At 41.5% G+C, this 27,791-nt stretch overlaps 1 protein-coding gene across 10 annotated transcripts in view; it reads right to left on the reverse strand.

Annotated features, from left to right (window-relative positions):
- SCN5A (sodium voltage-gated channel alpha subunit 5) overlaps window positions 1-27,791 on the reverse strand; it is a 214,058-nt gene that overhangs the window by 52,631 nt on the left and 133,636 nt on the right. For 8 of the 10 annotated variants that reach the window (XM_027648407.1, XM_027648402.1, XM_027648404.1 and 5 more), the window contains 2 exons: window positions 18,234-18,704; window positions 3,902-4,048 (listed from right to left, as the gene is read on the reverse strand). In XM_027648407.1, the coding sequence (XP_027504208.1) occupies window positions 3,902-4,048; window positions 18,234-18,704 (618 nt within the window). The remainder of the gene's footprint in view (window positions 1-3,901; window positions 4,049-18,233; window positions 18,705-27,791) is intronic. The other 2 variants (XM_027648405.1, XM_027648406.1) reach the window with 2 other exon arrangements.

Here is a 27,791-nt window from a genome sequence, read left to right on the forward strand (position 1 = left end):
CATTAGCAATCAATAGTGAATGCTCATGGAAAACTGGAAACGGCCCAAGAGAGCAGCAATAAGTAAACACAACACAGAGCTTAGAGAGGAGGAAAAGGGAATAATCATGGGAATCACAGATCACTAAATACTTGCTGTAGCCTGTGATTAAAGTAAATTAAATAAAGACTCAGAGGTGAAAACGAGAGTGCTGACTCAGAGTCAAATGTCAGAGAGACATAAAGGCAGTGAGGTCCTCCTGTATGGTGAGGACTGTGCACAGAGGTCAAAAGAAGGCAAAAAGGACAAATACAGAATCTCCTGTTTCTTTCTTGGAATGAGTGGAGGAAGTGTACCGGGCAGAGACAATGGGATCTGTCAGAAACCCCTTTGGGAGATTTTCCCCTGGTATTCAGGGGCACATCTTTCCCTAGTCTTCATGCTGCAGAGGGTAGTTTTTAATGTGTTTCTTGGTGGAATGGCTGTCGTAAGTACCCAGACAGGGCTTCCACACCCACTGCTTGTGCCTGTAATAGCGACAAATTGATCTGAATTAGTTTTTCAAAAAGCCTTTAGTAGTGAGATTCTGAAATCTCATTGAAAGTTGATGTTTGCTCAAGGCTTAGCTCACTTATCTCCCTTCTTCTCTCCCTCACCTCTCAAAATCACAGCCTTAATCTATCAAATTGACATATGATATAAAAACCTTAAGAAAACAGTTGGATGTCTATTATAGAAAAGTCTAGTTTTAAAATAAATTGTAATTGGCTCGGATTCACCCATTGCTGTGTGCAGAAAAGCCATTCTAAGGACCCAAATATAGCACAAACTTTACCTTCAGTGGAGGAAATCTCTAGGGATTAGGGTCAGCATTATCTTCACTAAAGATATAGAAGAGGTCCTGACCGATATAATCCTCATGTTAGCTGATAACATTAAATTGGAGAGAGTATTGAAATCGAGGAAGCAGAAAGGAAAAGATAAGTGAAATATGGAGAAAATATAGCAAAATGGGACATGATTCAAAAAAGCACAAATGAGAGAGTTATGGGAAAATTTCAAACGAAATTTTGGAAACCTGGAATAATATTGAAAAAATTAGGTGTGATTTTACAGTGGGATATAACGATGCAGAAAACCATATGAAAGCATCACATCTAGATAATGAGATGCTATTTCTTCTCTTACAGTTCTGTAGAAATTGTATTTGGAATATGTGCTTGCTTCTTGGCAAAAGAACTCCGAAAAGGAACAATTGAGGGAGTCGTAGAGAAAGAGGTAAAAAAGTCAGAAAAGGGCACAGAGATACTAATTTGCAAGAAATAATGAAATGAAAGAATGAAATGAAATTAAAGAACAATGTTGTGTGACTTCAGGGGGGTAAGCCTCAGACAATAGGAAGCAAGCAACGGTCTAATAAAGTAAGTCATATTAAAGACATCATAAAAAGAGATTGATGGATAAAATTAGTAAAAGACAGTAATGAAATGGCACTTTGAAAGGAAAAATAGGGAAAAAAAAGGGCTGGTATAAATACCAGGCAATATACCCAGTCAAGAGATTTTTTTTTTAGCCAGTGAATTGTTCCCTTTGGTAAATGAAGAAATCCAAGTTGCCTGATACATTTAAAGGTAGATTCCACAAAGTTGTACAAAATATTTTATGGGTCAGCATTTTGGCAGAGAAAGCAACCAGTTTGTACTCTGAGGTCTTATCCTCCTGTAACATCAACGAATTTATTTCTGTGGTGCCTTTCTGATGATTTATACAGGATGAATTTTTAATCATATAATGTATCCTTTACTGACATAAACAGTGTTTTTTCAGAACACATTCAACGTTTCCTGTTACTGACTGAATCACTGAAAGCCCTGCCTCTTGGGCATACCAAATCTCTTACTCCCTTGCAGTTGTTGGCTTTATTTGGCAAGTTGCAACTTCTTGGGACATTCATCAAAAAGACAATGAGCATGCCCTTGTGTGCTGGCACAAAGATTACTTCTGAATAGGAGGACCATAAGTATGTAATGTCCACACAAGATCTGGCCTTCAAAAATAGCATCCTTTGGGCTTTGCTCTTTTATGTTGGCATTCATAACCTCATGTGAACTTCCGTTTGATTTCAAGTCCTCCCTGGATTATTTCCATATTCCTCCACCTCTTTCTAAGCAGCTGCAAATAGAATCAATTATGCTCTGCTATAGAAAGGTGACATTTGTGTCTCAGGACCCTTTGAAAGTTGAGGGAGGAAACGGGGATTATTTCTTTATCACAATGTTGCTGAATATATCAAGGCTAGAATGTTCCTGACTTGTCATGACATTTTGTTACAGCACTAAAAAAGGACTTAGATTTCTGGCCTCCCTGTTAGGATCACAGGGTTTATTTATCTCAAAAAGACATTTAAACATGAAGGATAACCAATCCCCTGAGAGAAGAATTCCTGACATGGTCTTTTAATTTGTCCTAGTTATTATGCTTCCTTACCTTATTTAAAAGTTTTGGTGTTTTTCTTGTTAAATATACATACTTTTTTTTTTTCCTGAGACAGGGATATCAAATATTTGAGTCTCCTTCCTCTAAAGTTCAGGGTGTTTTCTTTCTGAAGACTAAGTTCAAGATGCCAAGAAGTACTCTGGGAAAGAGGATTGCTCCTTAAAGCAAAGCTTCAAGGCTAGAGGATTTCTGGTTCCTGTGAGTGGAATTTTTCTCACCTAAGTGTGCAACCTAAGTGCTTCCTTTATGGTCAATGGAGGGAAACGGGCACTTTTACAACATCTGACCTAATGTAGTTGTCGGGTTCAGCTGGAGATGAGACACACATTGAGTATACAGGGGCCTCAGATGACAAGTTCAGATGCAGATGTCTACATTTAGTTCAGTAAATTCCACCCTGTATGACAAAATGAATCAGCAGGCCTGGAGAAGGTGAGCCCCAGCTGCAGGATGAGTCTGTTTCCTGGAGTCCTGTCAAGATTTCTCCATAGATTTGCTCCTGCTGTGCACAAACTTGCCAACAGTTTTACAGCAGAACTGGGAGAGGTGTGATGTATGTACTGTGTCATCCTTTCCCTCTCATTTACTCTGTCCCACACACCACACCTCTTTCCAATCTCAAGGAGCTATGGAGTTCTCCAGACTCTGAGGACATCCCAAACCTCCACTTCCTGATTTCAAAGAGAGGAATCCATCACTCTCTAATAATAAATGCAATGTTATGTCAATAAAATGATAAATCTGAAGGGGAAGAAACCCCAGGAAGTCAACAACGAGAATACAGAGAATTACACAGCCTGAAGTCACTCAGTGTGCATTATAAATACATGTATTTTTGGTATTTATAGGGACAACATAATCCTAAAAATTGAAAAAAAAATGTCCATGTGTACATATTAAGAAACAATGAGTGAGCTGCACTTTGTCCAGATCAACTGACTAATACCAAGGTTTGCTATTTAGTTACACATCAGCTACTCAAATTGTCGCACCTTTCTTGGGTCTACGTGTTAACAGGAAAAGAATTGTTAATCTGTGACAGAGAGTAGATGCCCTTCAGTGAACTCAAGGTACAGATCTGCCAATTCAGCAGATGCCATTCTTGGAGCTGATTTTCAGTGGAAAAACACACACATGTTTGCTCCTAAAACAAGACAGTAACATTATAGGTAATTTATTATTTTCCCCAAAGCCTCTTAGAATTCCATCTTAATTTATAATGCACATTTTCTAAGCTTTCCAATTATTTTTATTATAACAAAATCCTCTCTCTTCTTTACTAAAACCTACTACACACTATTGCTTTCCTACCCCTTGACAAACACATTTTTACAAGCCACAAACCCCACATAAACCAGTGACATGCACTATGGAGCTGGTGCAATGCATTGCATGCAGTATCAGGTAGGAAAGTGGTTTCTGTTACCTCTTTTTGCCCTACTGGAGGTGGCGGCTCAGCCTTCAACTGCTTATCCATGTGCAACTCACTTAACTCTTCACAAATCTCAGAGTTCTGACTCCGGACTCCTGGGCTTTGACCTCGCTGCCCCCTCAGCTGCAGTTGTTTTTCCTGCTGGAAATAATCCTAGATGGGTTTATTTTCTCTTTTTCTTTGATAGCATGCTTATTTCTTAGGGAGAACTCTCCAACTAGAAGCGAAAATAGCCTGGACTATACCTGTCAGCACCTTAAGAAAAATGGCAAGAAACAAGGTAACACAAGCTTATGTTGCAACTTTTGATTTTTAGCAAACGGATATGCCAAGGTTGTAGCAAATGGACATACAAACAGTCCAACTTTTTTTTTTTTTTTCTGAGCTGCTGTTGCTGAGGTGAGAGGAAATTCCCTTGCAATCTCTTTTTTGAGTCTTGTTTTGAGACACAAACTTCCTCCAGTGACCTGAGGAACACAGGGAGGTGGTTGTAGTTCGGCCATATAACCAAGGGTTGTACTCTGAAGTTGCACAATGAGGTGCAGATATTCAATGGAGATATTCAGTGTAACAGTTGGAGAAAGACAAGAGAGCAAAACCCAATGCTGTGCTGCAAGTCTGCTTGAAAGAGAGTAAAAAAAACCCCCACATCCAGAGAAGACAGGATACAGATTGAAGTGGAGGAAAACGCAAAGTTCACTGGAAGAGATAAAAGGTATCTGAAAGCAGATGTGGAAAAACTTCAGGTAAACACACAAATGCATTGCAGCTCCTATTCAGCAAAACACTTAAGGTTACTTTGCACCCACTGATGCCAACGGGGCTCCACCGCAGGTTGAAAGGAGAGCACATTCTGAAGTACTTCCCTGAAAGGGGATGAACTCTGGAATCAGAGCAATATTTTTTTTTTCCATAAACGCATCTGACTAGACCTAGTGCTTGCTAGCATGAGTGGTGCCATTAAATCCAGCCCGTTCTTCCTGGGGTGATGATTATTGCTGCTGAGCTCTCAAGAAGTGCTCCCAGGACTAATGGCAGAGGAGAGTATGTTTTAAGGGTTGGTCCCTACCTCTGGAGGCTCAGGTTTTCTGTTTGTGGGGCTTTATTGATTCACCTAAGATGGGGATTTCACTGAAAACTCCATAGCTCATCACAACAACACCACTGTTCATGCCATTACTAACGCGGCTACTAAAATATTAATAAAACTCCAGCCAGATTCAAAGGGTTGTGCTGAATTGCTTACAGAGGGACTTCCATGCTGAGAAAAAAAATTACAAGCATGACCGGATTTCAACAGTAATTATTTAAACCTATTTATCTTTCACCTGTCCACCTTTTCTTTCCCTTGACTTGACTGACACTTGATTTTATTCATGTATTAAGCGAATTTCCCTTCCCCAGGGAGCTGCAGCCTACCTGCCTCAGTTCTAAAGCCACATCACCACAGGAAGTCCCTCAAGAGGTACCCGAAGCAGAAAAAACACTTTATTCCAAATATAACTATCTGAAAGACCAAATGACACAAAGGAAGCAGTTGGTTAAGCAAATTGCTCTCTGTATAAATACTTTTGGATTGTCAGATTTGTGCCAGTCTTTTCAAATGTCGTCGCGTGTTTCTAGCAAATTAATTTAAAATCAAATTACTTGTTTCCTGCTTCAGAGGGCATGTGGTCTAAAATGCATTCTAACTTTAATAAATCAAATTATGCATGTCCAAGACTATACCCTCTGCATAATAATGTACTACATACAATTTCTAGTCACAGGTTAGCACTGCTCTTGACAGGCCAAAGATTTCTCCATAACCTGAGTTACAGGTATGTCCAGGGCAAAAAGTAACACTCTTTCAGCCTCTTTAACAGGCTTTATTTTTGGAAATAGTGTAATATTCAGGGGAGAAGTCAAAGTGGAAGGCACATTCTGCACAAGTAAGGCACTCAGCCATAAAAAGTCCTTTTTTTTTTTTTTTTTTAAATGCGATGTGCATACAACTTAGTACCAAGTAATCTTAATGGCATGATATTGGTTATAGCACTGGAACAACAGAAACAATTGTTTCATGTTAAAAGTGCAACGCAATCCGAGGTGACGTCTCAAGTTCATTTATGCAGAAAGGTTGTGTACTCAGATTCATTAGAAACTATGCACTGTAAGAGAACAGACTGTGTAACTCAGTTGATCTGACGAATATTCAAGCTCTGAGACAAATTATTGTACTAATCTAGAGTCAAATGCCAAAATTACATCAAATCTCTATTTATTAATCCCTCTCTGTGCTACCAAGAGTTAGGAACCCTTTCCTAGAGACTAAACTCTAGGAAACACGGACCCAGCTTCTTCCTAGGAGTCACACTTCTACCAAGTACCCCTGAGTTAATGTTAATTAAAACTGATGAAATGTATCCATGTGCTTGGATAATGATTTGGTTCATCAGCATGTGTTTTCAAACTTGGCCTCTAAATTTATAAGGTGCAAGAAAATGCTTAAGAGAAATAGACTCTTCAAAAGAATTTGGTTGTGTAGACTGATCCCAAAAGGAGTGTTTGGGAATCAGCTGAGCTTTTGCAAACAACTGATGACAGCCCTGGTAAACCACTCTCATGGGATGCAACAGTCTCATTTACAGCACACAGCACCTGAAAATCAGCAGAGACCTGTCTGGGGAAAGGTGCCTTTGGTTTATGTTGTTTAACTTCGGGCTGTTTGCTTTTGTTCTGATTCCAGATGATTTGTTCTTCTGGCAGCAACGGCAGCAGGTCTATCTCCTGTAAAGCTCCCCACCGTGGGTGGTTTACATAATTTGTTTTTAATTTTTGTATCGAGTGCCATGTTGCCAAGGCAATACACATTATGTTAATATTTATCGATTCAGTTGTTTTCTTCATTTATAAAGTAAAATTACTCAGCAATGCAAAAATTTTTTGCATGCAAAGTTGGGAGCCCAGGACTGACCTCATCTCCTTTAGAATATAAACCAAAAGTTTGTTCACCTCTGCTCTGATCTGGACCCTAAAAAGAGGTGATCTGCCAACACCACACCAGTAATTAGTACACGGAGGAGGATGGACACAGTGTTGTCCCCTTGTGTGCTGCAAGCCAGTTGTAGCACCAGCAAAACAGCAACGGCTCTGAAAGCAGAGCATAATCTGGGTGACATCTCAAGTGTGCTGGTGCACAGACCCACATACTTGTTTGCTGACACAAATAAATGCAAAGGCTCCACACTAGGTTCTGTCTCTGAAAAGCACAGATCAGCTAATTGTTTCAGGCTCAAATGGGGATTAGTGCAAATGCCGATCCTTTGGAAAGAGGACTTGCTGTTGGCAAAACAAGACAAATACCTGTCATCAGCATGGATTCACTTTATTCCTTCCCCATGGAAATATCATTTTTTCCATTCTGTGCAAACAAACTTAGAAAGAGGATCCCAGGACTTGCATTTCAGATGGTGATTGGTTCAAGTGGGTTCTCCTGATGCTTCTCTCACTTCCTAGATCAGGACCCTAACTTGAAACATTTGTTCCCTGATTCCCTGGCCATGGTTGTTGTGGGAAAGATGATGTGCAAATCCTTTGATAGCAGGAAGCTTCTTGTCCCAGGCAGGTGGGGAGGAAAGAAGTGGGAATTTGCTCTGCAGCCCCCTCTCCCTTGCCACTGCCACTGCAGAGCCAGCAAGAAAAATGATGTGGCAGAAGGAAGTTAATTAAAATTGTTTTATGAAAGTTATAAGGATTTTGCCTTTCTCTGGTGAGACAGTGCAAACGCAAACTGCCCTTTACTCAGTCCACAATGCAATGGGAAGCTCTGACACCATGTTTGCTCTCTACTCCCCACCAGACTTATGTGTCCCTCTGCCTCTTTGAAGACCACTTTTGAGGCACTAATGGGAATTCAGGGATGTCCGGGTTCTGCAGTCACTTTCCAGGAATGAGCTGGTCAAGACATTTCCAGGTGCAGACTCAGGAGTGGAGGCTTGCAGTTCCCCCCTCCCTCCTCCCCACCCTACTTGGCCATTCTGGTGAGACCCTCCTTTACCACGGGATGTTGCCCATCAGAGGAAGCAGCAGCAGCAGCTGACAACAGAAATATCTTTGCTTTAGTTATTCATGAATGAGTGACACTATGAAATTGAGTCTCCTCAAGAAATGCATATTTTAACTTGTAAAGTTTCCTATAGCCAAATTTCAGACACCTCATGTATAGTAAACCCAGTTCAGCAGTGTGACACACATAGTTACAAGAGGACTGTTTACTCTGTAAAGTAATTGTTGATGTTTGTGTTCCTCCTTGCAGACAGCTATGGATTTCATAAAATTGCCATGCCTGGTAGCAATTGGCACCCTTTCTCAGCAACAGTTTGTGTCTAGTAACTGGCACCTTTCCAATGCAAAGAAGCCAAGAAGTAAATGAATGTGAAAACTGAGCTGTTTATATCCTACCTCTACATAAGTGGAGAAGCAAGCAGATTGCAGTGCTGCTGAAACACAGCGAGCTTGCATTACTGCCTTGGTGGCACTTTTTTCCTGTGTAAAGTAGACAGCAGACTACAGTTTGCAGAGATGTCAGGATGATAACTCTCAGATAATGCTGAATTCAGTGTTTCCGAAAAGCCTTGAAAAATCTGAGGTAAAACAGATTCTGAGGGGTAGAAATAAAAATCACAAACCAGAGAAACGAATCGTGGGCCCTTATTACCAGAACAGATCATTTATGATCTTGGTTCTCCTTTTCCACAAATAAATGTAAATCCTTGTAGCACCAATAAAATCAGTGGGTTTATCTTTCTGCATGAAGAGAAATCACCAAATAAATCAGGAAAATTCCCTTGCTTCCTTGATATGAGAAGGGGAAGATTAGTATCACTTATTCCACTAGGAATAAAAGAGGGCTGGAGTGCAGCTGTCAATTTTAAGTGTGCATATTTAAGAATCTCTCTAACCTGCTTTGAAGAATTGCTTCTGTAAAGCAGAGTTGCCACTACTCAGTTTAATGAGAAATCAGAGGAAAACCTGGAGCAATACCACCCCACAGCACTAGGATTACAGCTGAGACACAGAAAGGACTTTTGTTACACTATGTTCCTTTACAAGGGCATTTTATTAGTAGACTACAATGTTTGCACTACTGATGTAAAGAGTGTCAAGTCCCACCTGAAGGTTGCCGCATGTGCATAATTTAAGACACGCAAATTCCTCAGAGGGGGGGCAAAAAAAGAGAAGTCTAAACTTGTTTGTTTGAGACTGGTGATGCCCACTCTCCATCTTTTGCCACCTGGTCCATCCTTCCACTTCAGCAGAAACAACCAGACATCAGGCTAGCTTAGTAGGCTGATTTTTGATCAGTTTTGCGGCCCTTATCTGCTCCTCCCTGTCGTTTCATCTATGCAGAAGCCAGAAAAAATATAGTGCAAAGAGAGTAGTAAAACATCAGAATTAAAAGATATTGCTCATATTTGTCATGTGAATCCATATGCACTAATTTTTTCTTCACTTTCTTGATGGCTCAGCCTTTATAGGAACCATGTTTATAAAAACCCAAATCACTAAACACGGGAAAAACAGGTTAAACACTATAGTCAACACAATAGCCTCTGAGTTTGGAAAGAGTAGAGGTCTGTTGCCCAGCTCCTGGGTAGATGAAAGGATACCCCCAACCTGGATGTCTACAGGTCTCAGGTGAGTTTCCATCTGCATTGTCACCTGTCAGAGTTAAGGCCATGGAAATCTGAAGTTATACCTGTGTAGTTAAACACAGATCTCATCTCACTGTTTGACCTAAGAAACACATTCTTTTCCCCCTGAAAGTCACAGGGTATTTGGAAGAAAGATCGAGTACTTGTTTTAGAAAAATTGTGCACCTGTGAGTACTTAGCTGGATAAAAATACCAGAATCTGGCCGTTACAATTCAGAACGTCTAAGGCTAGGGCTGGCCAGAAACCACAGCTGCTCAGCAGAGACTGTTAACAGCAAAAAACTCCCCTGGACCCAGCCCGACGTGGTATTTTCTTCCTCTTTAAATAAAGGTAAATTAAAACTTTGCCAGACAAATGTCATCACAGTCACTAACTGCTGGTCTCTGCATGAGTGCAGGATGCTTAGCAAAACGTCATCCCTCAAAGACAGAAACAGCAGTTCAGCAGTGCTCCTTCTTGGATTAATCCAGAATACTTAAAGCCTTTGAACTCTGGCTGCAGAGAAGCAAGTCACGTTATTTTTAATGGCTTCTACCTTCCTGGCCTAAGATCTTTTACCACACTGAGCAACATGCTGCCCATAATAAAATATAGATTCATTATTCCAAGGGTTGACTCTTAAAACTTGTCTAAGAGGGGGGACTTGGCAAAAAGATGGACTGCCAAAGTTAATTTATCCTGTTATCAATTCAATTGGCTTAAATAGGCAGTGAAAGTGTTTCATAAGTGTTCATTGTTCAGAGTTCAACCTAATACCTTCTGCTAAATTGCATTTTGAAGTTTAATCACAATCTACTTTATGTTTCTTTTGGTAATTGGGATCTCTCCACAGTATAATATGAAGAACTCAAGCTAATGGGCTCCTCTGATGGAAGTCTGAATTTTGGAAGTTTGCCTCAAAGCACAGTGAGTGAGAGTGCCTGAAATAACCCAGAACCTTTCACCCAAATAAGATGTTAATATTTTGATCATTAGGCAAGTCTCGTATTATTACAGGCAAAAGCAACAAAATAATCATTAATTTAAATGTTGTTATTTTGGACTATAATTAATGGGAGCAATTTCACCCCTCCAGCACACGCACGTGCGCACTGCCTCACTTGGCACGGGAGCCGTTGGGGAACCGGCTGCTGTTCATTTTGTCCAAAATGCTAAATGTCGGCATTTTCTTTATACCAAAGGGAGAAACAGTGAGAAATGCTCACTTCTGGGCAGCGTTTTGCTCCGGGGAGGGATATGGATACTGGGAAATGGCATCCAGTAAGCTGTGACCGACGCGTAGTCCACGGTCTGGGCACTTGTCCAAACGCATGTTGTCAACTCCGCTATGCCTGATATCAGCTCTTTCAATGCCAGCCTGGGTTTGTTTTGTTTTTGTTTGTTTTTTTTTTCCTCCCCCCTCTTTCTCTCCTCCATCAACTCCCTGTGTTTCCTGCACCTTAGGCATTATGCTGTGGACAAATAAATTTCCCTGCCACCGCGTACTGAATAAGCACCCTAAAACCTTTGTTCATGGTGTGACTGCTCTAATCACATCAGCAGGGTCTGACACAGGAGTCTTCTGCCCCACCGTGCTGCTACAAAATAAACACAGATGTCTTTCTATAGGAAGAAGCAAAGATGAGGACTTAGGTGCTTTAAATCTGCTGCTGGGATTTACAGTCCTGTTTCTTTTTCTAATGCCCTTGTTGATATTCTTCTGAAGACAATAAATCCAGAAATGTTCTCTTTTATTGCTAAAAATAATTAGCTAATAATTGAGTTCTACGCAGTTTTTAAGAAGCGCAAAGCAAAACATACTGCTTAAAAAGTGAGAAACCCAGGCAAACTATGTAGGTAATAATAGTGAAAATCCCCTTCTATCTTATTTAATGATCTGAAAAATATTGGCCCAAGTAAAGCTGACAAGAAGAATGCCGTAAGATTTATTGTGTGCAGCAGGCATGTACACACGTGGGCTCACTCTCCTGACAGTGAGAACTGGGGAGTCATCAACAGAATTCAAAGGTATTCTATCCAGTTACACTCAAAGGGAATGTGCCCCACAGACTGGAACTGAAAACAGAAGGAATATAAATACAGATTGAATGGGCATTAGAGTTCCTGACAGTAAAGTGTATTTCCTGCACTAAAAGGCTGAAATTAATGCAGCTTATCAAATAAACACAGGGTTTCATGGTATCTCTGATTTATAGATGTTAGAATTATTAGGAGCATAAAATACTGTCAAAAACAATTTTATATCAAAATCTTTGTGCATTGGCATTTTTATAGCAATTGTCAATATTTTTTGGATACACTTACATCAACCTGGAATAATTCTATTGAATTTTACAGAATCCCTTCAGGTTTAGGAGCAGGTCTGTAATGCACAGGAATTGTACAGTAAAATTTCCACTGCATACAAAGGAAACAGATGTGGGTCCACATGCAGATGGTGAACTCTCTGTTACCTGAGAAATTTCATTCTTTTTTTTTTTCTCTGTCTTACAAATGATGTATCATACCTAAAATAAACTCACAGGTTCTGTGCAGAAATTAGTGGATGAAGTCTTCGACTCAGTGCTATGAGAAAGCAGAACCATCATACCCTTATGGCCACCTCTGACCTCAAAATTATGAATCTTTTACTGGTAGAAACATGCAAGAAAGCCATCAGAAACACTTTTACCTTGTCAAATGAAATGAAGTGAGTTAGTAATTCTGAAATATGTAAGGCAAGCAGAGAATAAAAGCTTGGGGGTTTGATCCAGTTCAGGGTAATATAGAAACTGGACCAATAGAATAGAGATGGAGGCGGCAGCCAGCTTTATCTTTGATGTGTACAGAGGCGGTTACTCATCTAAAGCTAGAAACCTGTTTTTCCTGGGAAATGTTTGGTGAAGTCCAGACAAGGGTATACAAGATGTGAAAACTCACAATCAAGAAAAAAATGTATGATTGAGAGAGCAAAGTGTGCTCTGTAGCAAGGAATCTGTGCAAACTCTAGGTAATGTACAGCCCTGGGGTCCTCTGTGCAGATCCAGACTCAAACATCTTGAAAATGACAGCAGAAGTGCTGCTCTGTGCCAGAGAGGTCTAAGAAAATCCAACTGAGAAGTGCAGCAATGCCAGTGGGAAACTGGGAGACTCTGAGAGACAATAAAAGACACTGTCCCTTCCCCTCAGGCAATGCCAGATCGGGGGAAGGTAAGCCCCAGCAGGCACAGGAACAATTCCCTGCAGTTTAAGGATTTCCAGAGCCAGGGACAAGCCTGAGGCAGGATAATGGACCAGCCCTCCTCAGGCTGGCACAGACTGGCTGTGGTGGGAGCTGGGACCTGGACACGGAGCAGGAAAAGACAGTGCTCCCAGGGCCTGGGTGCCTGGAGCCGAGGAAGGGATAAGAAGCTGCAAAGCACTCCGTCCCGGCAGCAGGCAGCCAGCACTTTCCATATGACCCAATTAGCCACTCCATCGGAACAAATCAATAATGGCATTTTCTGGAGACAAGCAGGCAAGTGCTGCTGGCTCGGCACTGCGCTGCCTGTGCAAACACAAAGGTGTTATCCCTGCGGAAAGCTGCGTCCGTGCCCGGCTCTGTCACTGCACGGGGGGCGAGGCTGAGACGTGGCCAAGAGCCACCACAGCACGGACCACCTTCTCAGTGCTGTGCTGAGTGACTACAAGCAGGTGGAGTTGAGGGCAGTGGTTTGAGTCATGCGGTACGTGTAGTAACTGAATTTACGGAAGGCGAGAAAAACGTAACAACCCTGTTCGACTGACTGAAGCAGCAAGGAAAGGGGGAAAGGGTAGAACCATTTCCTTAGGGTAGAACCATTTCCTACTAACTTTTCCTGCCTGTAGGAACTCACGGATGCAGAAGAGGATGCAGATGGCATGCAAAAAGACCTGGACATTAGTGAGTGGTGGGGTAATAGGAACAAGGCAGAGTTAACAGTGTAAGTGTAGAATGTTGTACTTCAGGGTCTGATTTAGGACACCCAGCACTACTCATCTAGAACCTCCTTTCAGTTCATTAATCCCAGGAGTTCTCTGAAGCACAAAGTAATGTCACTGTGAAAAAGGCACACACTGTTCTGGGCTACAGTTGTGGGCCACTTGAAGGGGAAGAAATAACTAAAGTAGAAATTTGGAAGATAGAAGCTTTGGACTTAGACATCTAATGCAAATGGTACAAATCTCTGATGTCTGAAACATGCAATGCAGCTAAATTACAAGTAAGTTCTGGTTGAATCCACTGCTTTAGTTGGACAGGACTGTGTACACTTAATTGTCCCATCAGGTGACTGGCCCAATGATCTGTTCTTACTCCTTTGGGAGACTGAAAGGTGATTTCACATATGAAAAGATTGTCATAAAGCAATTACAAGACACTTTATGGAGGTTCAAGACTATGATTCCCACATTTTAATCATCTAGGAGGTCAAAATGAGAATCCAAAAGAACCTTGAGAAGATGCAGCCAGCCCATTACTGTGGTTGCTGCTGAGCTTTTTGGAACAGTTTTCTTGCTAGGACAGCCCCTATTTATACCTCTCAAAGGTAGGGATAATAATCAAAGACAGTTATTCTTGTTCTCATTATGAAGTTAAAATCATTAAATCCTCAAGAAATCTTGTCATCTGAAAGGGAGAGACTTCCCAGCACTATGAAGAGGGCAAGGAGAGAGGGTCAAATAAAGACACAAACTAAAATTATGCAGTGACCAGCAGAAACACACATATCACACAATAGTGACAAATTAATTTAGCTCAAGGTGGTTCTTTCTCAGCCTCACTCCTTGCTTCTTGCACCTGTGCTGACTTTCATTGTTCAGTTTTTCTTTTGGATCCTTTCCCTGTATGTGTGGGCTACAGGCATGGTTCCCCTGGCTCTCCAAGCTGGCAGAGCATCTCACTTGCATCTCAGTAATAAAAAGAGATTTAGAAGCTATCAGGTGGGCTCTCTCCCTCAGAACCCTCTCAATGACATTGCCACAAATTGGTAGCTTTCAGGAAGACGGCTGCTGCCAGCGCGAGCTTTGATAATAGAAATGGCAGCTGAAATTTAAACTTAGACATTTCTATTACTCAGAGGAAAATGTGCAGTCACAGAAGGTTTTCTCATCATCTGAAATTTCAAACCACTGCGTGGAATGCTCTGGGACCCATTTGTCACAGCCACAATGGCTTACTTTAGAGTAGTTTTGTGACTTTCTGGGAAGAGCCCGGCATTGGTACAGGAGTTGTAAGCTGAGCTGACCATCACCCTAAAACACCCCATCAAGATCAATAACTTTGTGGTTCTGCCTGAGACCAACCTCCCTTTAGCCTCTCTGTCATGACAGACAAGTCAGACTGATGGGGGCACATGATGAACTAAATGTGGTCTGGAATCTTCAACTAACAGGGGATGTGTAAAGGACATGTAAGACTTCTGTAGGTTTACTAGTTGTGCACTTGAGAGGCATACAGCCACATGCTCCCTTTTTATGCATCTCCTGTCACCTCCTCTTTCATGCTATTGCACCAAAACCTACATGCAGGAGGAGGGAAGAGAAGTTCTGGCAATGTCACCAGAGGGCTGCTCAATTCCAGGTCAGCCAGCAACTTTAAAGGGAAGCAGGGTACATTGTCTTCTCTTGAGAAGTAAATATACATACACATTCTCTTTGTACATCCTAAAATATTTAAATATGTAAAAATATGGATTATGATTAGGGGAAAGTTAGAATAGATTTGAATGTTTAGCATACCCTTGGTAGTTCTGGTAGTTTGGTTTCTGTGTGATGCCCACCCCACTAAATGACACTTCACTGTAATTTTGCTCTCTCAGTGCAATCACGTAAATTTTGCTCTTGTTCATGTTTTCTTCCTTTGCAAGCTCTGATGTGGTTATCATGACCAACCTGGACGGCAGGAGGAAAGTACATCCATAGAGTTGGGGCTTGCAGGATTAAAGCTTCTGGGATTGAGTGGGGAAGTTTATTCCCCAGAGTCCCACGGGGATGCCCTTGATACAAAAGTCAATATGCTGTAATGCCCACAAGTCTACATCCAGGGAATTGGGATTTCATACCAATCTCCAGATGCAATAATATCTTCTGCAGGAACCTCCATGTTGATCAAGGGAATTTTTCTGTGAGTCTAGAGATCATTTATCTTTGGAATGGGCTTTATTAAAGATGACAGATCTTTGAATTTGTCAGTCTCTGCTTTCTCATGGCTCTGTTCCATTTGGAGACATTTACAGCTGTGCAACTGTATTAGGGTTTTAGTGGAAAGCAAATGCAAAGCTCATCACACAATTATCATTTTTGCTGTTAAGCTTCTTCCTATTTTTGTTTATTTATTATGCCAATGTATTTCGAGCCTTTTAGTCGGAACGCCCTTGTGCGCACACATTTTCCCCTCCAGGAATTTGTTAAAATTGTTTGCTGGATATGTGAACTTGCCTCTTGTTTGGACCTTTTTAGCACTAGACCCCTCAGACCTGCAGGTAAAGGTTGCAAACCATTGATCAGGGCTATGCACAAGGGAACAGCAGTGACCTGAAGCAGCTGTTTGTCCAAGCCTGGAAAACACTAGTGACAAAGCTAATTAATTCATTTTGCAGCTCCATGCCTTCTGTTTAATGCACATGCTAGCAGTGAACCACATTACTTCACTGCAATCCAAATATCTTGTGGTAATGTGGCAATGCTCCTCTAATGTTTATTGAAAATTTCATTAAAAGGTACAGTGGGAAAACAGTATTTTGGTTTGCTTCTCCTGCTGGGTTTTTTTTCCCCCTATTTTGTTTCACTCTGAATCCTCAATGTTTATATTACATATGATGATGTTTCAATATTATTGAAACTACTGGAAGTTTTCTTAATATTTTCAAGTCAACTTTTATTCATAATGTTCTGTTTCAATAAAATGCTTATTTTTCTACAGGAGCTCTCTCCCTCATGACTGTAACAGATCTCACTCTAATTCCAAATTTACTTGCTGTACAGCATAAAATGACATCTACCTGTTCCATCTACTAATACACACATCAGCACCTACAGGGACACACCGTGGACCTAAACAGAAGTCTGCATTTCTATAGTTTTAAAGTACAGTAAGACATATAGATCCCTAACCCTCCATGCCCTATGCCGCAATTTAATCTTGTAATTGTAAATCTTACTATTTATCTCAAAAAAGGAGGAATACAGTGATGCAACATACACATTTGTGCACATGCAGGCACAGGTTACCAGACTTCGTGGACACTCAAGTGCAAAATTTCCAGTGTCTTTATCTCAACTCATGAATTTTACTTCCTTTTTCTAGTTCTCTCCCCCATCTACTGTATTCATAATTCTCTTTTCAAATGTTCTCTTCTTGTAGGTTTAAGTAATACAATCTGGGAATAGAGAAGGACTTCAAAGAAAAAAACTGATATTATCCATACCATCCACATTGATCCCCAGATCACTTCAATAAAAATATTCCTTAAAAAAAAAAAAAGAGATAAAAATGTCCCTAAAAGTGTTTACCAAAAATTTAAGTCTTCTCTTTTTGTTACCTAGATGTCTATTTGGACAGTGGAGGTTGATGATAAAGTTTTCTGACCTCTTGCTCTTCCTCTCCCCAGTGGGAAGATCAATGTGAAAGACTTGTTGGTGAGCAGATTCACTGACACTGAAGAGGTTTCCACAACGGAGCAGCAGAAACTAAATTTTAGCAGCTGATTTGTGCCCAACTCTTGGCACAGAGTCCTTCCTTAGAGATTTTTTAGTCCTTCTCTAAGAACTATTTCGCTTCAAAACTTTCTTCCCCTCAACCAAGAGATCGAGGATCCCTCCTGACAGTTGGATCTGCAACAGGAGCTTTGATCCAGTGCCTGCTGAACTCTGTTGGTCTTGGGCAGTGTCAGAAGATGCTGGATCAAGGCTGGAGGGTCTGGAAAACATTAACTAGATATGGTGTGTGGAACCAAGAGATAAAGTTGGTAGAAAGGGGAGAGGGGGAGAAGCAGAGAAAGAAAAACATTCCCCTGAAGATTTTTTCTTCGTTTTACACAACACTTCAAACCACATATAATTTTTCAACCTTTACGACTGAGTGCTCTGGAAAAAATGAAAATCTGCCATGTCACATGAAAGAGCAGGCAAATAAGAGCTTTTCCTGTCTGAATACAAATGATAACATATCTTCTCTCTTTCTCTGGTGCCTTGTCATATCAGCCTCTGTCTCATTGTATTTTTAAGAGAACTACCTGGCCCTCTATTCTTGTTGCACAAAACAAACTAAGCCATTGCCCATTTTTGCACACTGAGAAAAATCCCCTGTTAACCTAAGATTTGTTCTGCAGCATTCCCATGATTCAGCTGAAAGGGAAAAAACATTCTCCTGTGTGAGAAAGGGTTTAATTGCTCTGGTTAGAAGAATTAATTTAGACAAGCAAAAAAAAAAGAAAAAAGAAAGAGAATGACTCTGTTTGGAAACTGAATTTTGCTCTAGGATATGCATCTGTAACTTCTCCTGAAGTTAACAACATATCAAAGGCAGCATTAGGTCATAGGACATTTGCATCACTAGCCAGGGATCCAGACCAAGGGTGGGAACAAAGGCCATCTTAATAAACTGCAAATAGCAAACATTTTCATTGCCTACCTGCTCCATTTCCGTAAAGGTGCTTTGTTCCTCATCTTCCTCTTCGATATCCGACTCTCCCACAGCAATAGGAACACAAATGGACAGGTCAGGATTGGTCATAAAATCATCATTTTCTGTAATTCCTAGGTGTTTCTCTCCATTTTTATTCATCCCATCCTCGGCGTGATTCTCCTTGTGATTCTCCATGTCCTTGCCGAGCTCAGAGGTGGTGTGGCTGTTCACACAGTTGTTAAGGGCACCTGGGTTCTGGGCAGCGAGCTTCATCATTGCCTTCTTTTCAGCTGTTGTCTTGGGGTGCCGGAGGACGTGGCAGCAAAAATTCCACATGGCTTTTTTGGCGTACTGGAGGCCCCTGTTGATCCGAGCAAAAGCGAGCTGCAGGTTGTTCAGCTCCCCATCCTCGTCTGGTGCCGAGAGGTTGTCAGCGCTGAAGGAGCTTAGCAGCAAGGCAAGGAACAGGTTGAGCACCTGAAATTAATAAAGTTGAAAGGAAATGGGTGAGCCTTCGATGTGGAGGTCTTGGAGACAGGAGGGTCTGAGTTTTGTCTTGTCTGTGACAACGTAACACCACTGTGGAACTCCCTCAAATACAGGTGGTTTCAGTAAGAAAAGGAGGTCTGCAGGTACTTCCAAATACATTGATTTCACATGCAGAAATACACCATGGACACACTCAGACATTCCCTTTCCCAACCCCTAACCACCCAAAATATGGAAAATACAATATTAAGCTCAGAAACAGAATAGAAAATAAAATTTTCATTGGAAGCTACATGTTGTAAACATTCTCAGTGGTGGTGGTACAATGAATTCTCTGTAACTGCCCATATTCCATCTTGGAGAAAATAATAATTACAGCACTAATTGACATCTCTAAAGGTACTGTTTGCATGTAGAAAATGACTATAGGAAGAATGTTTTCAGGGCCTTTTTGCTTTTTATTCAGCGTGAATTATTGTTATTTATGTTTCATAGTAGATGACACAGATGACACATCGTGACCTGGACACGCTCAAGAAGTGGGTCTGTGGGAACATCACTGCAGCCTTTCAGTGCTTAAAAGGGGGCTCTACAAGAAAGATGGGGACAAACTTTCTAGTAGGATTCTTGCAATAGGACAAGGGAAATGGCCTTAAACTAAAAGAGGGTAGTCTCTTACTAGATATAAGGAAGAAAATTTTTAAGATGAGGATGGTGAGGCACTGGCACAGGTTGCCCAGAGAGGTGGTGGATGCTCCATCCCTGGAAATATTCAAGGTCAAGTTGGACTGGGCTCAGAGCAACCTGATCTAGTTAAAAATGTCCCTATTCACCGCAGAGGGTTGGACTAGCTGACCTTTAAAGGTCCCTTCCAACCCAAACTATTCTATGATTTTATGATAATTATATACGTAGGCATGGCACTTAAACCAGATAGTACAGTTGGAAACATTTCTAACATTTGTATGCATTTTCACAGACAGTCTTGTTTTAAATATCCTCTGAGCCATGAAGAAAATGTATTGTGACTGTGAATAAACACCTAAGAGGTCAAACAGCTTCAAAAACTTTTCCCTCCAGGTTAAACAAGCCATCGCAACCAGATTACTGTAGCTAAATATGAGCAGGGCTCACTCCCAAAGCAGGTTTGGTCCTGAAAATGCTGTTACTAGTCATGAAAAAACTCTGTGAAGATTTTTACAGGTGTATGAGAAGATCCAAACTGAACTGGAGACTTAGATTCCTCCTGTTCTTGCAACTTAGAACTGTCTACCTTTGCTGGTAGCGCCTGGCAAGATTATACACAACTACACATCTGAGTGACATATTTGATGATTTAAATCTGTTTTTACACCCCCACCCCACAAAAATAAAGTTATATCCAATAAATAAAACCATCTTCTTCTAGAAGGCTATTCCCAGTAACATCTCTCACAGGCTGATCACCAGTTGCTGTATACTGGAGGTTACACCTGCTCATGGTCTGAGAAGGAATGAACTGCACCTTTTGTGCTGGATTCACAGAGACAAGAAGTTCACACTGGAGGTAGATGCCTGGGATGACAAGAATGGAACAAAGGTGACTCAAACCAATATCAGCTAAAATATATTTAACCCAAATAAACTGGGATCAAATTGCCTGGTATCAACTCTGATGCCTGTACAAGGGGGGTGGTTGCCAGCTCTGTGGTACAACGAAGGAGAGATCAGTGCTGCAGCACTTCTGACATTTATAGCAATAAAATTGACTTTGTGAAGATATTTTATCTATGATCTCTTAATGCTACCAGAAATACCTGTAAGTCCCCTGACTTCTCTCTTTCTGATAGTATTTTAAACGGACAAATCCTGCTAGGTCAAAATAAACAATATAAAAAGTACTTTTATTTAACTGGACCTTACCAAAACACCACAATCTATTGCTATCCTCCCCCCACCCGTTCTCTCTTATTTCAACTATTCAGAATATGTGAGATGGAACTCTGAAAACCTGGTCTTAATCACTCTGATGACACTGCATTTGAAGTGCCCTGTCAATATTGTAAGGTACCCTTTGCAATCACTGTGATTACAAACAAAAGCAGTTGGTAGCACAGCAGTTGCCCACGTCCATTATGAACCACTGAGTAAACTATCACTGTGCTGAGCACTGCCCTGCTCTGAAGTTAAGTGAGGTTAAAGCTAATTGTTCCTTAGCTGGTCTGTCATACTGGAGTGTCAGTGACAGCTTGTGTGGGTCTCCTAATCATTGTGGTGGTCTGGCATGAATCAATCTTTCATTTCATACCCCACTCAGATGCATTGCAAGTCACGTGAGAGGTAGTTGAAAACCAGAGTACTGGATATACAGCCAAGCAGGTGGGAGCTCATCAGGGAAGGAGTCCCTGATAGAACCCCTTTAGCCTGTACAAGTTTGCTAGAAGGATGAGGTCTCAGAGACAACCACGTTGCTACAAGTGTCCTCAAAATAAACATGTGTGCAGAGAAGAGACACTTCCCAGGTCACCAGTACAGATAGAGCTTGGAACAAGCCACAGAATGTGTCTCCTTGGTGACAACCTATGGACATAGGAAGGAGGTGGAAGAAGAGAACAGATAAAGAAAGCCAGAATAAAAATCTTCTGGACTTCATAGGTGCAATTCAGTTACCTTAGCAGAGGTGTCTGCTGATGTTTGAGGTTTCCTGGGACACCTGCACCAGACCTACAGGATGCCTGTGTTCTTCTTAAGCTCCATCTACCACCCAACCAGGACACAATGAGATGTTGCAGCAGGCAACCAAATCACTCATCAAGAATGGCAGCTGCCTCCAGCCTCAGAAACCAAATCTTAAGAGTCTAATGAGATATCTAAGCCCCACTTCAAACAGTAGAAATTCATTGTGTAGACAGTGGAGACTGACCAAACACCGGTGACTGGGCCAGGGCTACATGGATCTGCCAACTGCCCCTGCCATGCCCAAGCCATCCTGAGGCAACTGACCAACAGGACACACTGTTATGGGAGATCTATGTCCAGCTGAAGACCAGGATGGATACCTTAGAGTGTCCCCAGTGGTCCTAGACAAAACTGAGCCAAGTCCTAGATCTCTGTAGACTAGTAGTAGCTCAGGTGTCTTCTCCATACATGAATACCTCCACGTAGGCACCCGAATTTGGTTAGTTGAAGCTGAATTTCGTCCTGTACTTCATTAATTTTGCTGTTCACAGGAAAATTTGTTTGAAATGCCTTGTTTTGCTTTTCTGTGTTTATTTCAGACATCAAACTACAGCTAGACAAGTTTATGTAGATACACCTGCAGGTATATATAATAGGTGGTAACACCCTTACTGTTGTTATTTACCACGGACTATAAAGGCAATGTTGTTTACTTACCAGAAGCACAGTTGATGTTTTGCACAAAGAGCTATTTGCACTTCATGCTTTTAGCCAAAAATAAATCTCAAATATCATTCCCTCGTTCCATTATAAGCAGGTAACCTCAGAGTTGCATTGCTGGGCATTCAAATAGAGTGAACTGCTGAATAAGCACTTCATGTTTACTTATTCTCCCCATTTCACTACATACTGTATTTTCCAGAAAAATATATGCCTAACCCATGACACACCACGTTTCCTGTAATAGGTTACTAATAATATCCAGTCCTCCTGGCTACTAAGGCAATGCTTTCAGTTTAGCTAAAAGCAAGCTAAAGATTACCTCAGTTTTCAAAAGCAATGGCAGATTTGTCTGTCCATATGTACCCCCTTTTAAAAGAAATCTGCTTTCCAGTGACACTGAGCAGCCAGACTGTGAAAGCAGGTCACTTTTTTGATCTTTGAGGTCAGGAATCAAGATACACTCAAAGAAACCCCAATTCCTTTAGTATAATTGTGTTAAGTGTTTAGCCTAATGACAATCCAGCATACTTTTCAAAGTTTGTAGCTCTGGTTGTGCCACTATAAGGCACAAACAATCAGATTAATCCAGGCTAATGTCAGGTGCTTCCCTGAGGTACTTAAAGTGGAGGAGTTTTCCTAGGATATCTGTAGACAATGGAGACAGTTTGGCATCCCAGGAGATGCTGAAGAACTGAACTATCTCTGGTGGTGCCTATCAAAGCTTAACTTAGGTTTAGCATCTTAGAGCTAGATTAAAGCTAGAGCACTTATCCATGCAGGTCAAATAACTAACATAAAATCACAGGGTATCTGAAATTGGAAGGACCCACCCACAGGAATGAGGCCACTCCCTCATTTCCCTTCCATTTTTTTTTATTTACCTTGACTCGGCAAAAATGAAAGGGATATAAATCTTTATGTATTTAACCTTCCATCTGTCATTCAGTCAGAGAGTGTGCAGCCCTAAAGCCCTCCTGCCCTCCTGTGAATTGACTCAGCACTGCGTTCCCTACCCTGCACTCTCACTGTGTCACCCAGGAGGGGATTTGACGCTGTGCTCAGTGCTGCACAGAATATAGGCTGAAAATCCACTGGGAAGTCTAAAGCCATTTCTTAGCAGACTGAAAATAATTCTGTATTTCATTTAGGTAGTAGTAAGAATGATGTTGCACCTGCACAGGTTGAGTGGCAGGGCTAAGTCATCTCCAAAGTGAGAACCTCAAGTACTGGTCCTGTTTGCTGGCAGATCTTGTGTGAGCTCACACAAACAGCTTCTCCTGTAGTGGGATCTGCCTTGATCACAGACTGTCCACAAAACAAGTGAGTTTGATTTTCAAACTCCTGATACTGTCTGTGCATGAAGTTTAAATGATCTTTCACACTGAGCAGCAATTAAGGGCAGACTTTCTCATCTGCCCAGACAACATAGGACAAATCAAAGGCTGGAATCAAAGATGGGATCATCCTTGCAGGGGGAGGCTCATAGAGCAGAGCAGTTCAGGAGCTGATTTCAAGTGCATTTGTTTGCTTGTAAACCCACACGACCCTTCAAACAACACCAGTACCATTCTCTCTGCAGGAGACAGAGGATTGGAAGGACAGCTGAGGGGAGCTACAAGGGACCTACATCACTTGAGGGTGCTTCCCTGTGGAGGAAGAATCTCCTAGGAGACAGCCAAACAGGTTTTTCTGTAACAATGGGGTCCAGAGCAGAAGGTGCCCAACCAGTGAAATCTATCATGCAAAAAAGCAAGTCGTTAAACCAAATTGTAACCCTGTGGTAGCTCATTGTCACTGCTGTCACTTAGTTGCACAGGAAAGCCCAGACAGTGGAGCACATGAGCTACCTGCCAGGATCATAAACTACTTATCTAATACTTTTTTTGTGAATAAAACAGGTCCTACGGACCTTAACATATGCAAAAGTACTTCCCTGGTAGTGCCTGGTAGACACAGACCAGCAAGAATCTCTTCAGGCACTCTCTGACCAGTGGAAAAATCTGATTTTCTTCCTTCCTGTTTGTTTTTGGACGACAATGGAAATCTGCACCGTTTTTTGGCTAGCACAGATGGGAAAGATGCAGTTTTCTCTTTGGAGACCTTGATGACTTCTAGCAAGCCTAATAAAATAGGTACCAGTTGTTATATTTTGTTTACTGTCACAAAATCCATGAAGCTGCAAAGAAAAACTGCTCAGAAAGGGGTTTTCATTGCATCAAGTAAGTGTTAGATCTGAGATCTGCAGTAATAGGTCATGTAGTCAGTCTCTCTGTTACTGGAGGATTATTTGTTTCCTTGGAAGTGTATTTTCCAATCCTTAATACACGTTCATCCCAAGGCAAAGTTTACTAAGAGGGAGTACTCCTGCAAAAAGCAATTTACATGAGCAGTTATTTTTATATTCCCTTTTCTATTATTTCAGATATTTGTGTTGGATAAGAAGCTTATATCCTTCCAGCCCAGTTTTTCTTTATCCTGCAGTCAATCTCATAATCCCATTCTTTTGATATCTTACTTTCTTGCTGTCAAAATGATCATGATACCAAAAGACTGGCACAAGGTCCTTGTGGCCTGGGGCAGGTGGGGGAGAACACAGGATGGAGCGGCATTGATCTCCTTCATGTTTTTTGCCTGAGATCAGCTAGGAAAACACAGGGAGATGGGAATACGGATTTCCTGCCTTGCAGCCACACAACTTCCCCAGTGGACTGTGTTTGAGCCTACAAGCAGGCCAGCAGTTGCAGATGAGAGGTTTGTGGGGCACTATAGTATCAGTTTGTTGCAACAGGAATTTTTTCTTATCAACTCTGCATAAACCTCTTTAGTGAAATAACTGGTTTGTCTGCTTAAATATAAGAAAATGAAATTTAATAGAAACTGTACACCAAATACAGTCTATTTCCTATGCAAAATCTCTGAACTACTTTATGATGGTAATGAAAGTGGATGTTATCCCCAGGAAAGAAAAAAATGCAAGTAATATGGTAGGAATAATTTTTTCATATGCAAATACAAAAGTGGGTATAACTTAAGTGATTTCATGTGAATGATTTCTATTTACCCTCAGAACAAAGAGAACAAGGCCTGGTTTTACCCCCGGCCCCAACTACTACGTGCATTTCCCTGCCTGTGCTGAACACTGCACAGAACAGAACATGCTTGGAATGTTCATCCTTGGGCATGGCTGGCACTCATACTGTCTTCAGGGTTCTCTCTATAGGCAGGCTGGGTCCAATCCATATGGGCAGAGGAGCCTGAGCCCAGTGTGTCCCATTCTAAAGCTGATGGCTGCACACATGAGATGAAATTAAGGAATAAAAGTGCCTTTTCTCTCTGTTGAATGTGAACAATAGGTAGGGTGGCTGATACAGCTGTAGCTATCTTCAGGTAGACTCTAGGAACTGGGTGAGATGAATGTCTTCCCTATCCCATTAGGGCTTTTGTGGTATTTACCATAAGGCCGGGAGTTTTTCTGACCATTCTCCACTTCAGGTATTGACACTATGTTTCCCCACATAACTGGTGGTCTCTTGTGCAGCTGTTTGTATTTAAGCTGTTCAGGGCAGAGAAGTGATGCTGGATGGCAGTTGTTGATGGGATGTGCATGGGTGGGGGAAATTGTCACCCAGTATCTCATTTCAGAGGTTAAAGGGGTATCCATAATTTTTTGGGCAGATTCCTCAGCGTTGTTCTCACGACTTTATATAGGAGCAAATCTCTTTGAGTAATGGCAGGGTCGATTAAGCCCCTTCACATCACTTTTGTGTCACAGAAGAATTTTTTTGGTCATTTTAAGCTACCATTCATCCCTCTGCTCTTTCAGTGGAGATATAAAGCTGCACTAGCACTGGGGTACATCAGATCTGTCTTGGGTACCTCCTGTTGGGAGGGAAAGGCAGGCAAAGGGAACACCTCGACATTGCTGTCAGCCTGACACAATGGACCACACGACGCAAATGCCTCTCAGGAAGGGAGGCTGAAGTGGGAGGGGAGGCTGGTGTATCCCCAGCTCCTGTCTCACAGGGACCAACCTTCAGTCTCTGCCTCTCCTCACCCCTAGCTTCTGCAGCACCCCAAAAGCTGGAAGAGCGAGGGGCCTATGTCCTTCCCACTTAAAACACAGTCCTTGAAACCCAGATCTGAAGCAATGCACGACACTTCTTACCACAACCTGGTGGTTGCTTCATGCTGCTGAGTATTTTTCTTTTGTTACCCACCTATGTGAATAGAAATGTGCAGACAAGCTGTACCACTCCAAGTGCTGGTTAAGAAATATTGAACTGAATTTAGATTTCTCTTGTAGCTGCTGACTTTCAGTGGTATTCAAAATATGTCCCTTAGAAATATCAACAGATGAGTCTTTGGAAACCCAGTGTTTTCTGATATGAAATTCTTAGTCTCCAAGTGCTTTATGAGAGGAGGGTGAGATGGTGAGAGGAGGCAGATAAATTCTTTCCCCTGCTACAGCCACAGCATAAAAACAAACATGTTCCCGCAGGTTTTTCATTAGATAGCAAAACAACACTAATTCCCCAGCATAACAAGAGCTCCCTCAGAGCTGCTATGGACTTCTCAAGCCACTGTCTAGACAGAAAAGAAACATGCTATCAGACAAGTCCAGTTGAACACTTCTCCCAGCAAAAACAGCTGTATTTGGGATGCTGAAGGCTCAACACACCCCAAAAGCATTAGAGAAACTACAGAAAGTTTATTGATTCTAAGCTAAGACACAATTACCTTTATGCTAAGTCAACAAAGGTGTTTAGCTGTTGCGGCAGTGAGGATGTCAGGACGATTAGAGAGTAAGACAGACTGCAAAGGTTTGGACTGACTCAACACACTTGAGGGTCTTTGCTACTGCTGCTTCCCGTAAGGATTGATGACAGGTGAGAAACTCCTGTATTATCCCTGGAATATTTTCCCTAGCTGTATGCAAATAAGACCTCATCAGCTGCTCTACCAATTATACACAATGACTAGACACAAGAAAAAAACCCTCTGATTTTGGAAGTTAAAGCTTTGTGGTTTTTACCTGAATTTACCCACTGAGAAGAGGACACTCCGCTGTGACCAAGGATTATGCTGGTTCTGCATCTGTCATCCAGAGGCCATTCTGTCCCTTGGACAGTCAGGACTGGAGATCAAGGGAAAGAGGTGATTTCCATTCACACATGGCAGAAAACCTCTGGGGAAAGCTAAGCCACAGAGCACCAAAAGGATAAAAACCCATATGGAAACAGAATAATGGTGAAAGAAAACCAATGATAATGGCCACAGTAAGCAATGGTTTTCCTGCAGCCAATGTATTACACCAAAATAAAATCAACATAAGGATAGGCCCAGAGACTCAAAAATTAAATCAGAGAGCCAAGAAATAATGAACATAAGCTTCACCTTTTTTTTTTTTTTTTGAGGGAGAACATGATTTCCTTTAAAAATGTTACTTTCTGATCCATTTCCCAGGTTTAATATTACAATTTGGGTTCCATCACAAAATTACTCTTTCCTATTAAGTGGAATGTGAAAAGGATAACTCTGTAGTGAATTTGGGAGGTGTAAGGAGGTTCTGATTTTATGCATTTTGCAAGTGCAAATTCCTTGGAGGGCGGAACAAAGTGACAGAGTTGCCTGACAGCCAAGGAGGGCTTCCTTCAGAAAAGCTACAAAATAGATTTCTACTAGTCATTTTGCATT

This window comes from Corapipo altera, unplaced genomic scaffold, assembly GCF_003945725.1.
Source record: "Corapipo altera isolate COAL_440 unplaced genomic scaffold, ASM394572v1 47, whole genome shotgun sequence".
Classification (NCBI taxonomy): Eukaryota; Metazoa; Chordata; class Aves; order Passeriformes; family Pipridae; genus Corapipo; species Corapipo altera.